This window comes from Leptonychotes weddellii, chromosome 13 (assembly GCF_054177405.1).
Source record: "Leptonychotes weddellii isolate Sample4059 chromosome 13, ASM5417740v2, whole genome shotgun sequence".
NCBI lineage: Eukaryota > Metazoa > Chordata > Mammalia > Carnivora > Phocidae > Leptonychotes > Leptonychotes weddellii.
The window spans coordinates 81195919-81210206 of NC_138381.1; the positions used below are offsets into that span (position 1 = coordinate 81195919).

General features: G+C 63.3%; 1 protein-coding gene across 7 annotated transcripts in view; it reads left to right on the forward strand.

Moving 5' to 3' along the window:
- Window positions 1-14288, forward strand: part of FBRSL1 (fibrosin like 1) — a 60481-nt gene that overhangs the window by 22290 nt on the left and 23903 nt on the right. For all 7 annotated transcript variants that reach the window (XM_081802460.1, XM_081802461.1, XM_081802464.1 and 4 more), the window contains exons 3-4: window positions 9971-10075; window positions 12191-12226. In XM_081802460.1, the coding sequence (XP_081658586.1) occupies window positions 9971-10075; window positions 12191-12226 (141 nt within the window). The remainder of the gene's footprint in view (window positions 1-9970; window positions 10076-12190; window positions 12227-14288) is intronic.

Consider the following 14288-nt stretch of genomic DNA (forward strand, 5'->3'; position numbering starts at 1 on the left):
GCGGATGGGGCCTGGAGGAGGAGACCATGCCTGGTCCCTGCTAGCCCGGCGAGGAGCAAGGGCAACGATGGTGGGTGTGGCTGTTTGCGGGGAGGAAGGAGGCCCCTCAGGGTGCACCTGGTGGAAGGTGAGATAGCCCTGGGAAGGGAGGGCCCTGAGCATGGGGACAGTCTATGCGGGCCTCACCCAGCGCTCGTCTGGGACATTCTGCCCAGGATTCCTGGGAGGTGCATGTCGCCTGCGTGCCTGTGCGTGTCTGTGTGTGCTTCTGCCGAGATGGCGGTGCTCCGGGAGCAGGCTCCCAGCTCGGGTGAACGCCAGGGCAGTCCTGACAAGTCCTGCCCTCTTGCGGAAGCCCCAGGGCGGAGGAGCCCCTGGACTGCCCCACCACTCGCTGACCGAGGATTTCGCCAGCACCTCTGTTACCAGGGCCCGCTCCGGGCGCAGAAGAGGCACCCTGACCCATGTGGACCAGCCCTGCCCCGTGGAGCTCTGTTCTTGCAGACACTTGCAGAGTTAGAGGGGCCGGCGCGCATCCAGGCTGCACCGTAGCTTAGCTGCGCAGAGAAATGGGCCAGCCCTCCTGGCCTGGCCAGAGGCTGCAGTGACCACCGTACATCCACGCAGTTTGCCAGAACCAGGGGGCTTTAAGGAAAGCGGTGTCCATGTCCCACCGTCCGCTTTGCCTGGGCGATTTGGCAAGAACCCGGCCCCAGGGCTGGGGTTCTGAGCCCGCAGATGGAGTCTAACAGCTGTGTGATGGGCTTGTGCTGAGAGCCACATGGTTGTGAACATCTCATGGTCACGCTGAAATTCAAGAACAGGAGACAAGATTAACATGTAACCTCCGATGTTCAGAGTGCTATCGGTGGGACATTTGTCCCTCTCCTTACAGCAAGTGGAAGGAAGGTGGTGTGTATCTTGCTCTTCTTCATTCAGACCCGCCCATTCACGGGCTCCGTAAGCACGCGGCTTCCAGCCTGTGGGGTGTGGAGGGTCCACAGTGACCTGTCTCCGTGAGTCTCTTCTCACACTCGTGGCCCTTGCCGGATGGCTCACTGCTCACGCTCAGCCAGCCTGTGGTTTGAATCCCCACCGGCCCGCAGAGCTGAGCGCGTCAGCCCAGAAGCTCCCCTCCAGTGCCACAGCCCCTGTCGCCGACCACGAACCGGCCAGGAGACGTCAGCCCTAAGCCTCCCCCCGCTGCCCAGGTGACGCGCCGGAAACAGGCAACCGCCTTTCCCTGCTCCCCACCCCCACGCAAGGCCAGGCCTTGGCTTCCACCTTCTCTCCAAATGTCTCTCCAAATGAGATTCCATTAGAAAATAATTCAGAGGAAGTGGCCATCAGAGTTCTTCGTCTGCGCTCAGAGTCACACCCGGTGCTTGTGCTGGAGGAGGAGACAGGTTTGAGGCCAGTGACCGCCAGGGGCTGGAGAGGGTGGAAGGAAGGACGCAGACAAGACTGGGCGTGAATGAACCAGGAAACGGTGGAGCACGGGCAAGGCCTGAAGCTGTTTCTTTGAAAGCACCAGCGACGCAGAGCCCCGGCTGCTCGGATGAGGGATAAAGGTCCCCAGTGACCAGGGTCGGCCCGAGAGGGAGGAGGCCGCGCCGCAGGGGCCTGGACAGGCACGGGAGTCGCCCGCCGAGGGGAGGTGCGCAGGCTGCGGGGAAAATACGGTCTGACCCCACAGACCGAGACGAAGCTGACGACCCGAGTGGGCCCATGTCCGTTGAGGAAATTAGCTCTGTGACGCGCACGTCTCCACGCCAGTCCCCACGGTCTCACGGCCCTGCCAGAAGGCTGACCTCCCGCCACCCAGGCCCCCGGGGTGAGCGCCAGCCTCTCCTGGAGCCCACTGGCCACACCCAGGAGGCACTTTCACCCGACTGCCCCGACTGCCGGGTTGCTGGGTGGGCCAGTGTTCACGCCCAGGCAGCTCCGTTCCTGTGGCCTTGCCCTCGACCCTTCCCTGGAAGGCGGTGGCGGCGGTGGCCGCCCGGGCTCTGTCCCCCTGCCGTCTGCAGGGAGCGAGGTTCCTCTACGGAGCCCATTTGAGCATGCCCTCCCCCTCTGCCCTCAGTAGAGCCCGATTCCTGGTGACCTGAGTCCCCCTCCTGCCCCGACGTGCCTTCCTTCTGGCTGCGACCCTCGGCTCCCCTCTCCAGGTGCCTCGCGCCCCGTGCAGCTGTGTGCGCTCACGGCCAGGCCGTGTGACCCGGGCCCGGCAGAGGCAGGTGCTGGGGGAGGCGGGTGGGGGTCGTGGCACAGCTCCAGAGGCTGCACGGTGGCCGTTGGTGCCGCTCACCACACCAGTGTCCACCAGTACTGGGTGTCCTGGGGGGGGCCTCTGGCTCTGGCCTGCTGTGTGGCCTTGGACAGCTGACTCGGCCCCTCGGGGCCTGCTTTTCCCGCTGTGAGCGGGGTCCTGTCGCTCCGCGCTCAGGCTTGTGGGTGAGCGCGTGAACTGAGTGCAGTCTCAGAGCGGCGGCTCCTGCTTGCGCAGATACTCGCCCCTCCCCGACTCCTTCCCACACCAGGTTGCAGCTCCGGGTCGATGCATGGGGCTTCCAGGGTCGTGCTGCCGTCCCCCCCCGGCTGGGCTGGGCCGAGCACACTGGGGGCTCAGACCCCACGTCTCCTCCCTTCAGGCCCGTTTCCTCGTCCGTCAGGTGGGGCGTCCGCATGCTTCTCACACGGCTGTGCCCAGTGCTGGGGGCGTCTCCGCGGCTGTCATGGGACGGCCCTAGTTCTCCCACTCACAGAACGGTGTCTGGACCTCTTGGGACCTCTCGGGCCCCCTCCCAGGCGGCTTCCCCAGCAGCAGGCTGGGTCTCGGGTGCTGGGACCCGGCTGCTGCCAGTGCTGAGCTCCCACCCCAGACGGGCGCTCGCTCACGGGAACCGAGAGCCAGGCCCTGCAGGACCTGGGTGGCTTGAGCGCAGGCACTGTTGGGAGGGTGGAGGAGAGCTGGGATGCGGGGTGTCAGGCACCTGCGGCCCCCCAGCCCCCCTGGCCTGCCAGGTCCTCACAGCCCCGCCTCAGAGGGCAGCGCTCACCATTCCGCACGAGCGTCCTGTCACTGCCCGTCTGGGCCCCGGGACGCAGCAGGGAACGAGACTGAAGACCGTCCCTACCTTCACGAAGCTTGCATTCCCGTGGGGAAGACAGGTGTGAAACCGTGGAGGGGCGTGGAGGTGCCCGCGGGCCTGCCTCCGAAGGGAGAAGGGGCTCTGTAGATGAGGGGCGGGTGGCGGCCGAGTGCCTGGCACTCAGGACGGGGGGCCTCTGGCCCGGGCGCTGCTGGGAGCTGGGAGCAGCGCAGGGCGTGAACTGATGCGTGTCTTTAAGAACTAGTGCTGGCGATGACGGGCAGCCGCCGAGCGGGAGGCTTCTGCAGGCACAAGGAGGTTGTGGGTGGCTTGAATCAGGTCCCCATCGACCAAGCAGGTGACGGAGGCCGGATGGAGCCCCGAGGGCCCGGCGTCAGCCCACTCTGATAGGATTCTGGGGGCCGGACACGGCGGCTTATCTTGTCCCTCTAGCAAGGGGGGCCACACCAAGCACAGACAGGGCTCACCCACAGCTGTGTCCCCCAGAGCCTGCTGGCCACGCATCTTCTCGGGTGGTGGCCCCAACAGCATCGCTCGTGATCTGTGGTGCATCCTACGCGTCCGTCCGTCTTCCACCATCCACCCCTCGAGCCGTCCAAGTCTCCGTGGGAGAGCAGGGAGCAGTGGGAGGGATGGCCAGCCTCGGAGAGCCGCAGTTTGCACCTCGGTGCCAGGCTGTCCGTGGAGACGCTCCACCGCCTGAGCCCCCTTCGCCGCGCCGGGCCCTGTGCCGGGTCGTCAGGGACAGACACGCCAGACGGTGATCCTGCTTCACTTTCAGAGGGACACCCGGGGCTCCGGGGTCCTGGACGGTCCCTCACCCAGCCTGGTCGATGCAGGAGTAGACAGAGCATTGGGAGGGATTTCTGGAAGAAGCAGGGCCCAAGCCCAAAGCCTGAGTAGGTGTTAGCTAGCCCAGGGGAGTGGGGGCACCATGATCTCCTCACAATGGGTTGCATTTGACCCCATGCGCAGCCCAAGAACTCCCGGCATGAGTCTCAGCGGGCTGCACGACCACACCTCACCAATGGACGCTGCCATCAGTTGGGGGACACTAGCCTGAAACACCCAAGCTTAGCTATGACCCGTTTTTCACATTCTAAGAGGGGTGTTGAGCGCACACAACAGAGCCCAGAGGCTGTGCACACAGCCTTGGCTGGGGGGCGGGGGGCGGGGGGCTTTGTCTCATGCTACTGCCTGCCCAAGTGTTTGCGCTGTCTGCATGAAGGGCCCCCCCCCGGGACGGCCTTGCTCTGTGGCCTTGCCCAGGACTGGGGCTCCCTGAGGCAGCCTTAGCCAGGCTCACCCAGGGAGGGCCTCGCACACAGGCCTCTGCCGGCCATGGGTTCAGGCGCTGGAGCGGTCCTGTGCCATGTTCCCTGCTGTCATGTGCCGTGGGGAGGGTGGTGGCCGCACGTGCCCAGTGGGAGGGGGTGCAGGTTCTGCGGGGTCAGAAGGCCCCCCTGAGCCCCAGGGAACCGTGTACCCGTTGCTGGTGGAAAGAGCAAGTAGTAGGGGATCCCGGGGGACAACCAGGCCTGGAGACACGTGAGGGGGTTTCCTGGGCTGAGCTGTAGGTTTACAGCCCTGACCTGGGACACTGAGGTCCAGGGAGCGAGGGGCATACCAGGCATGGGCAGTCCTGTCTGCCCGGGGGCACTGCTGGGTCCCACCTCCTGGGCCCGTTCTTAGCAGGATCCTCCGGACTGGCCACCCACTCCCCTCACCCCCGGCACCTCCCACCCCTGTGGCCTGATCGCCAAGTGGAACCACGTGTTGCCTGTCTGGCCTCATGTGCTTGGCAGCCAGCCCAGGAGATAGATACTTCCTCCTGGGATGTGCAGTGCAGCCTGGGCTGGAGGGCCCTGTTGCGGGGGAGGTCAGGGAAGGATGGATATTTGGGGTGGTGTCTTGGGAGGGGGGTCTTCCTGGGCGAGTTGCCATGGCCTTGCTGTTACTGTCAGAGAGCTCAGAACCCCAGGTTTTTCCTGGCATGCCCCAGTCTGAGAGTAGTGTCCCTAACCCCATAGTCTGATGGCAGTGCCCTGTCATGCTAGTCCAAGGGGATTGTTCTCTCCCCCTCTTTCTGAGAGCCATAACCGGGCCCTGCCAGATGGAGGGCAGTGCCATATTTCTACATACTGCTCAGTCAGAAGGCAAAGTCCCAGCCCCACCAGTCTGAGAGCACGCTCTGCTGGCATGCGACCTTGCAGAAGCCGATTATTCCAAGACTGTCCAAGCCGGTTTTCAGACTGTTGGCAGCTGAACCCAGCTATGGTGTATTTACACCGCAGAGGCGACAGACGTTCCATGTTAGGGTTCCCCTCCCTCCCCAGGGAGCCCATCTTTCTCTGTGGTGCCATTCTCCACTCTTGCTGTTAGTCTGCTGACTTGCCACACACCTTTCAGAACCGTCCCCTTCTCAGTGAAGCCCTCCCTGGCAGCCCTGCCGGTGTCTTGGTACTTGCGGCTGCCCGCCAACCTGTGCCCGTCCCTTCTTTGTAGGCTTCGGGAGGATGGGAATGTGTGTCTGTTGTGTTCGCTGCCCAGAACAGAGCCAGTTCGTAGGCACCCTGTAAGCATTGGGTAGGTGGGTGGATGGTGGATGGATGGTGGATGGACAGGTGGACAGGTGGGTGCGTGGATGGAATGATGTGTGGATGGATGGATGGGTAGGTAGGTGGGTGGATGGGTGGGTGGATGGGCCCACTGATGGACTGGTAGGAGAAGGACTGACTGATGGGTGGATGGATGGATAGATGGGTGGGTGAATGGACAGGTGGATGGGTGGATGGACAGGTGGATGGATGGATGAGGGGATGGATGGATGAGTGGGCCGGTGGACAGGCAGATGGGTAGATGGATGAGTGGATGGGTAGATGGATGGACAGGTGGATGAATGGGTGGGTGGATGGGTGGGTGGGTAGACAGATGGGTAGATGGATGGATGAGTGAGTGGGTGGGGGGATGGGTGGATGAGTAGGTGGATGGATGAGTGGGTGGATAGATAGGTGGACGGGTAGATGGATGGGGATGTTGATGGGTAGGTGAGGGGTGGGGATGGACTAATGGGTAGATGGATGGGTGGGTGGGTGGATGGATGGATGGATGGTTGGATGGGTGGGTGGGTGGATGGATGAATGGGTGAGTGGGTGGGTGGATGGATGAATGGGTGAGTGGGTGGGTGGATGGATGGATGGATGGTGGGTGGATGGATGGCTGGATGGCTAGGTGGATCGATGTGTAGATGGACTTGAAGGCCCAGAGACTGATCTCATCTCTCCAGCTCCAGCTGGAAGCAGAGATGTGCCATCCCTCACCCCACCCCGGCATAGCTGGCCCGCAACATTTCTGAGCAGCTAGGGAAGCAGGCACGCTACAGGATAGCCAAACCCCAGCTTGGGCTGTTTGGGGTCCTGGCCTGGGGACAGAAGTAGGTGACCAGCCATCCCATTGTGTCTGGGATTGGGGTGGTTCCCATGACTCAAGACTTAGTTTTACAGGATTTTCTGGGAAATGGGGCTTTCAGAGCCAAAACTGGTCCCCCGAGAAGGGTGACAGACCCCAGCCTGCCCCTCCTGCAGGGTACCACTGAGGAGTCAGGCTGAGGCATCCTTTCTGGGGCCCAGCTCAGAGAGGAGACAACCTGTTTGTGTGAAGTGGAATGTGGCATTCTCCCTCTTCCAGTTTCAGCTGTGTGTGGGTTGTAGTTTAGCCCCTCCATCCCCTCTCCTCTTACCGGGTAAACTTGTGCAGTGAACAGTCTTCACAACTGTACATGGCAGTCCTGCACTGGTCTTTTCCCGTCCCTGCAGTTTCTCTGGGTCTCGCTCCGGGGGCAGGGACTGTGCCCTGGGCTCAAGCTGAGCTGCTGTCCCCTAGCAGCAAGTGTGGGGCTTATGGGGGTGATTACTAATGATCAAAACCATGGATCTGAACTGAGCCACAGCAGAATCTCCCAGAGGGCCTGATGGCACATGGTTTGGGTTTCAAATTCAGGAAGCCTGGGGTGGGTCCTGAAAATGCAGATTTGTGTTCCTAACAAGTTCCCGGGTGCTGCTGATGCTGCTGGCCCAGGGACCCCACTTTGAGAAGCACTGGACTCTAGCTCTGGGTTTCTTACAGAGGCTTCCCCCAGCAAGGCAGCTAGGAAGGTCCCCCAGGCCCCGGTTGTCTCCACTTTGGGGGAGGGCGGATGTGGGGTCCATGGCAGGGCGAGCCTGCAGGTGACAACAGCGACACCTGGTGGCTTCTCGGTGCCGGCCCGGGGCTCAAGAGACAACCGCATCTCACACACACGCACACACGTGCACACACCGCATCTCACGCATCTCACACACGTGCACACACCGCATCTCACGCGCACACGTCTGCACACACCGCATCTCACACACGCGCGCACACGTGCACACACCACATCTCACGCATCTCACACACGCGCACACGCGTGCACACACCGCATTTCGCGCATCTCACACATGCGCACACGCGTGCACACACCGCATCTCACGCACGCGCACACGCGTGCACACACCGCATCTCACACGCACACACGCGTGCACACACAGCATCTCACACGCGCACACACCGCATCTCACACATCTCACACACGCGCACACACGTGCACACACCGCATCTCACACGCGCACACACGTGCACACACTGCATCTCACACATGCGCACACACGTGCACACACCACATCTCACGCATCTCACACGCGCACACACGTGCACACACCGCATCTCACGCATCTCACACACGCGCACACACGTGCACACACCGCATCTCACATGCGCACACGTGCACACACCGCATCTCACACGCGCACGCGTGCACACACCGCATCTCACACATGCGCACACACGTGCACACACCGCATCTCACGCATCTCACACACGCGCACACACATGCACACACCGCATCTCACACACGCGCACACACGTGCACACACCGCATCTCACACATCTCACGCGCGCACACGTGTGCACACACATGCACACACCGCATCTCACACACGCGCACACGTGTGCACACACCGCATCTCACGCATCTCACACGCGCACACGTGTGCACACACCGCATCTCACGCATCTCACACGCGCACACACACGTGCACACACCGCATCTCACGCGCACACGCGTGCACACACCGCATCTCACGCATCTCACACACGCGCACACACCGCATCTCACACGTGCACACGCGCATACGCGTGCACACACCGCATCTCACACACGTGCGCGCGCGCCCGGTCACATGTGAGGGACTCAGCGGGCATCCCCATTGCAGAGGTGAGGAAGCTGAGACTCAGGGACAGTCAGAAGAGCCCACGCTGGTCAGCGCTCAGCTGAGCAGGACGGAGCACGGGAGGCAGGGGTCCCACAGGCCTGTGATGTGGGGGCTCGTGCCTGGAGTGGGGCCAGGATCCTGCCCTTGGCCTGCCTCAGAGAAGGAGGGTGGTGCTGAGGCCTGGGCCTCCCTTGGGCCCTAGCACCTGGGGCCTTGGGCTGTGGATTGTGGACACTGCTGGCCAACAACACAGGGCCCGTGGCTTTTTGGGGCTGTAGCCCCATCTTGGGACCTGGGGTGGCCCTGGGGAGCAGGGGCTCTGAGGGGCTGCCTCGAGAGAGGCTTCTGGCTGAGCCTGCCGTGGGTGTGCAGGAGGAGGGGCTGAGGTCCTGAGGGTGTTTCCCCGGGACTCAGGAATATTCTAGATCATAGCCGGTGTGCCTTGCCGACCCATCCTGACCTTTGACCCGGTCAAGGTCTCCAGGCTGAAGGGTGCTCGAGACAAAACAGCTGGGTGTGGAGGACTGGCTGTAGGCTCTGGACCCTGGCCAGGCCTTGCTGACCCTGGTCATGAGGCGGGTTCTGCACACTCCTGCACTTGTGGGCACCGCGGTGAGCTGGGAGGCTTGGGGGCGAAGAGGAGGGCAGGACGCTCACATGCCCCATGGTGTCCCCATGCTGGCCCACAGGGTGTTGGGGTCAGCAGCCACCTGGGTCTGCTCCAAGGAAGACGCCAGGCCACAGACGGGGTGCCGATGGCCTGCGGTTGTCCCGCACGCCAACAGGACGGGGCTGCGAGAACGCTCCAGAATAGGGAGGCTGGGGGGTCGGGAGGTGGTGGGTCCCCAGACAGTGAGCGGGGGAACCCAGGACACCTGGGCCACGTGGTTGGGGTGGTGACTCCCTGGCTGCAGGAGGTCAGGGTCGGGGCTGACCTGCAGCGGTCTGAAGTTATTTCCCAGTGAGAAGGAAAGGAGGAGCAGGATCTCTGGATGCACTTCCTTCTGGACTTGGATTAGCCGTCTGTAAAGTGGGCACAAGCGTCCGATCCGGGCTTCTGTGTGAAAAGCGGGAGACACTGGCCAACATCCTGGACGCGGTGCGGAGGCACAGAGAGGTCTATCGGTGGCCCTAGGTCACACAGTGTGGAGTGGCCAGTCCACACCCAGCCGTGCAGACCTGGGACTGTGGTGGCGTGGGTGCCGGGAGGGTGGCTGAGCTGCCGCTGGTCTGCTGCGGAGGCCCAGTGTCCGGCTCCCTGGCGCAGTGAGGTGGCGGAGCGGCCCACCAGCTCCAGGACACCAGGCCAGAGCTCAGAGCAGCATTATGTCATTGCGTGCCGTTTGCTCTTCTGGGTGTTTCTGCCCGCTCTGAGTGGTAAATGGTCAGCTCTGCACAGCCTTGCCCCTGCTGCCCTCTTCCTGGGCTGTGGCCCGGGGCTCAGTGTGGCTGAGCAGGTCAGGGCAGGGGTGAGGAGCCTGACCCTGGCTGTGCCCCTGCCCTGCCCCCACAGGCAGAGGGCTTGGGTCTGTGTTTGCTGAGCCTGCCTCTCCCTGTCCCCAGATGAAGGTCACCGCGTCCAGAGGGGGCGACCGCCACAGTGGGGATGACAGCCTCCACGAAGCCACCAGCTCCCGGACAAGCAGCTCTCGGGACCAGCTCAGTGACGTGAGTGCCCCGGCCGCTTGCTCAGCCAAATGCTCCTGGTCCCTCGGGTGCCCCCAGCCGGCCCCCCCACCTCCGGCAGACACTGCAGGCCACGTGCTTAGCACCTGAGAGTCTCACCGAGGGCTTTGCCTTTGCAATTAGTATTTTGCCTTCATTAAAGCAGGGTTTTTCACTAATTAGGACTTCCCTGCTAGGAGGGGTTTATATGAGGAACTTGGATGAGGCCCCAGCAAGAGTCATGGGGAGGCCCTTGTCCAGCTGGGGGTCTTCCCTCGCCCACTGGTGCTGCTGGCTGGGCAGTGGGCAGGGAGGTGGGGCTGTGGTGGGAACAGCGGCGGGCAGTGCTTCTGGCCTGGTGGGCGGGCCTGCTGGGGCCGCTGGGAGCGAGGGCGTCCCGGTCTGGGGACAGACAGTGTCCCAGAGGATAGGCCCCTGAGCCTCGGGCCTAGTGTGGGATGACCGGGCAGCACACAGAGGATTGAATTTGGGGTATGGCCAGCCGTAGGCGTGCTGGGTACCCTCCAGGGCCCCTGGGTCTCCCTGGTCACAGCCACTTGGGGGTAGGTGGGCACAGGGCAGACTAGGATGAAGACAGCGGAGAGGGGTCCCAGGAGGGGGGTCCCCCAGGAGGGGGGTTCCCCAGGAGGGGGGCGCTGGACCCCCCCAAGAGGCCTTTGTTTTCCCAGACCCCCAGCTGTGGAAGCACAGAGGCGTGGGGCTGGGTTTCTGAATGGAGTGAGCGTCTCTTATTATCATCTCAATAGGGGCCTGGGGGCGCGGCCTGTGGGGGGAGGCCAGGAGGAGGGCCTAATTGCCCGGCCCCCGAGCCTGTTGCCGCAAGATGGGAAAATAGGCTGGTAATTGTCTGGGGCCGTGGGGCTGCCCTACTTCGGACTCTAATTGCCGGTGGGATGCGTGAAGATGGATTCTGAGCACATCAGGGACGGCCCTGAGGGCGCACGCTGGGGAGCAGTTACAGCACCCCGCCCACCCCCGCCAGCAGGGCTTAGGGGTGGGGCCCCCCCGCCAGGGTGAGCCCCCGGGACATGGCCAGGGTCTGCCTGGGGAAGGAAGGGTCCCAGAGCCCCGGCCGAGGCTGGATGGGGTGCTGTGTGCAGAGCTGAGCAGTCCAGGCTGCAGTAGGGAGACCCCCCCACCCATACACCACCCCCTGTGGTCACCCACCATCCTGGAGGAATCTGCAGCCAGACCTCCGTCCCCGCCTAGCATGCTCTGGACCCTGGTCTACGGGTCCCGGATGAGCCCACGCTGGCCTGCTGTGCACCTGCTCCTCACTCACACCCTGCACCACCCCCACATCCACCCGCCCTGTGGCCCTCTCCTGCTCCTTGTCCGCCCCCCTGCAGTGGAGTGCCCCTCCCCAAGCAGCTGCCTGCAAAGCCCAGCTCCTCACTGGTTTCTCTCGGCACATCTGAAATGCCCACTCAAGCCCGAGAGCACCCCACCAAGTGCTGTTGGGTCTCCCTCAAGGGACCTCCCTGGGTGGCCACAGTGTGCCCTGCCATCTCACTTCCGTGTCCCCGAGGTTACCCGTCCAGCTCCCCTTCCAGGAAGCCTGCCCCCCACCCCCGTACCCCCGCAACACTGTGACCCTGGGAGGCTGGAAGCTGCTGGGTGTTCAGTGGTAGGCCCACGGGGGCACAGAGGGGCGGGCCTGCCTCCCGTCCGTTCTCGTGGCTGGTAGAACCATGTGTGAAAAGGTGGGACCTGGCCCTTGCAAGGGGCCGAGATGTGCCCAAGGGCTGAGCCCATCACTGAGGGGACGTGGTGACTTTGCCCGCCTCTCTGTTGGGTTGTCTGCTGGGCTGGGCCACGTCTCCTGAGTCTCTGGAGGAAGGTTCTGAACACGGGTCCTCAGGCACAGACGAAAGGCTGCTGGGGCTCTGGGACGCTCTGCTGTGCCCTCCTCTGCGGCTTCTGTCCAGGCCCCCGGCCTCATGCCCCACCGCCCCGGGAGTGGCCCGTCAGCCATCAGCACCCAGGAACAGGGGCTCTGAAGGAGGCTCAGGTCCTGGGCCAAGGGGGTGGTCCTCAGAGGAGGGGCCACCGTTGGGAGCCCTGACCCTCCTCCTGACTATGCTTCCTTCCCCGCAGAGCTCTACGCAGGCCGTCTCGGGCAGAGGCTACTCGGTAAGTCTGCCGCCCCTTCCTCTGCTGGCTGGACCCATGCATGCCCCGCGCCTCTGCAGCCCCCAGCCGTCCTGAACGCCTCCCCGGGACCAGACACCTCAGGGTGGTCCTGGCCCTGCAGCGGGGCTGGGGAGGGGGCCAAAGCTGGCGGGGATTGGGAGGGAGCATCACACATGCTCAGGGTCCTGCCCTGGGAGAGACCAGCTGACCCTCATTCCCTGACTTCCTGAGGACTAGGGGTGGGGGAGACACTCTCCTTCTGGGTCCTGCCGGGAGGCACTCAGAGTGAAGGGCCCCAGGCACCGAGCAACCGCCCCCCAGGGACTTGACACTCCCACGCCATTCTCCATACTCAGCCTGGACTCAGGCATGAGGCCCCTGGGCCCCGGGGGCAGGAGGTGGCTGGCTTGCCTGGGCCTGATGAGTCCAGCTCTGTGGGGGCCACCTCCCTACCCTTGCCTCCCGCCCTAGCCCCAGCCCCAGCCTCTGCCCCTGCTTCCTGCCCCTCCCCCTGCCCCACCCCAGGGGAGCAGCCCCTGTCCTTTCCTCAGGACTTCATTTCGTTGCCCCTTAAGTATCAGGAGGGACGTTAATGACACCATAAAACCCAGAGCTCCATAAAAGCCATTTCTGCAGATTTACAGCTGTTTTCGCTCATTGGAAGGCGGGGCCTGGGCTCCGCCCGCCTCATCCCTCCCCCGCCCAAACCACAGCCCCTGATTTACTGCGAGCTCCACAGTGCCAGGCCTGTAGGGCTGCTTCTCTAACTCACATCGGCTTTTTATAGGGTGTGTAATTAACCCGCTGATTTTCTGTGTAGCAGGACACCCTGCAGCCCTGGGCCTCCCCAGCCGCCCCAGCCGCCCTGACCTCAGCGTTGCACCCGGTGGGTTGTATGCTTCTGGGTGGTGTGACGCCGGAGGGCTGTCTCCCTGGGGGAGCCCTGCCCTCCTCGGGTCCCCGGTCACAGCCATGGGTGACGGCCCTGCACTGCCCCTTCCTCCCACCGCCCAGGCGGTCTCAGCATGTCACCCACTCCTGAATGGAGCCGCACTCTGGCCAGGAGCTGTGCCAGCACTGGGCTCCAGCTGGGGACAGGGCAGGCAGACCTGCCAGTGTGGGAAGTGGCTGGCGATAACATGCTGTGTGATGCAGGTCAGGATCGGGCAGAGTGAGGGGCCAGGACCCCTACCAGCAGGTGAGGTAAGCGGTGTGTGCCAGCCCGAGGGTCCCAGAGGGGCCAGGCTCAGGGATGCCCCATTTGGAGCCTCCTTCTATGTCTGAGAGTTCCTGGGCAGCTGGGGTCTCCCTGCCCTGAGCCTCCTTGCCAGAGCCACTGGGCAGCTCTTCTACTTTCAAACTGCGTGTGTTATTCATGGTCTTCTCCCCAAAGAGCTCCTTTGAATGTTTCCTGAAGAACCCGTAATTAATGTGCCAGCTACTTGCAACTTAATCCCCCATGGCCGCTTCACGGGAGTGACAGGGGTGGCAAGGACAGGCCCGGCCTGCTGCTGGGGCCATGGGGGTTCCTATGTGTGCACACCAGGTGCTGGCATGAGCAGGTGTGTGTGCTGGTCCCTGGCATGAACAGGTGTGTGTGTGCTCGTCCCTGGCATGTGCAGGTGTGTGTGCTGGTCCCTAGCATGTGCAGGTGTGTGTGCTGGTCCCTGGCACGAGCAGGTGTGTGTGCCTTAAGCCCTGGCACGGGCAGGTGTGTGTGCTGGTCCCTGGCACGGGCAGGTGTGTGTGCTGGTCCCTGGCATAAGGAGGTGTGTGCATTAGGCCCTGGCATGTGCAGATGTGTGTGCATTAGGCCCTGGCATGTACAGGTGTGTGTGCTGGTCCCTGGCATGAACAGGTGTGTGTGCATCAGGCCCTGGAATGTGCAGGTGTGTGTGCTGGTCCCTGGCATGAACAGGTGTGTGTGCATCAGGCCCTGGAATGTGCAGGTGTGTGTGCTGGTCCCTGGCATGAGCAGGTGTGTGTGCATTAGGCCCTGGCATGAGCAGGTGTGTGTGCCTTAAGCCCTGGCACGGGCAGGTGTGTGTGCTGGTCCCTGGCA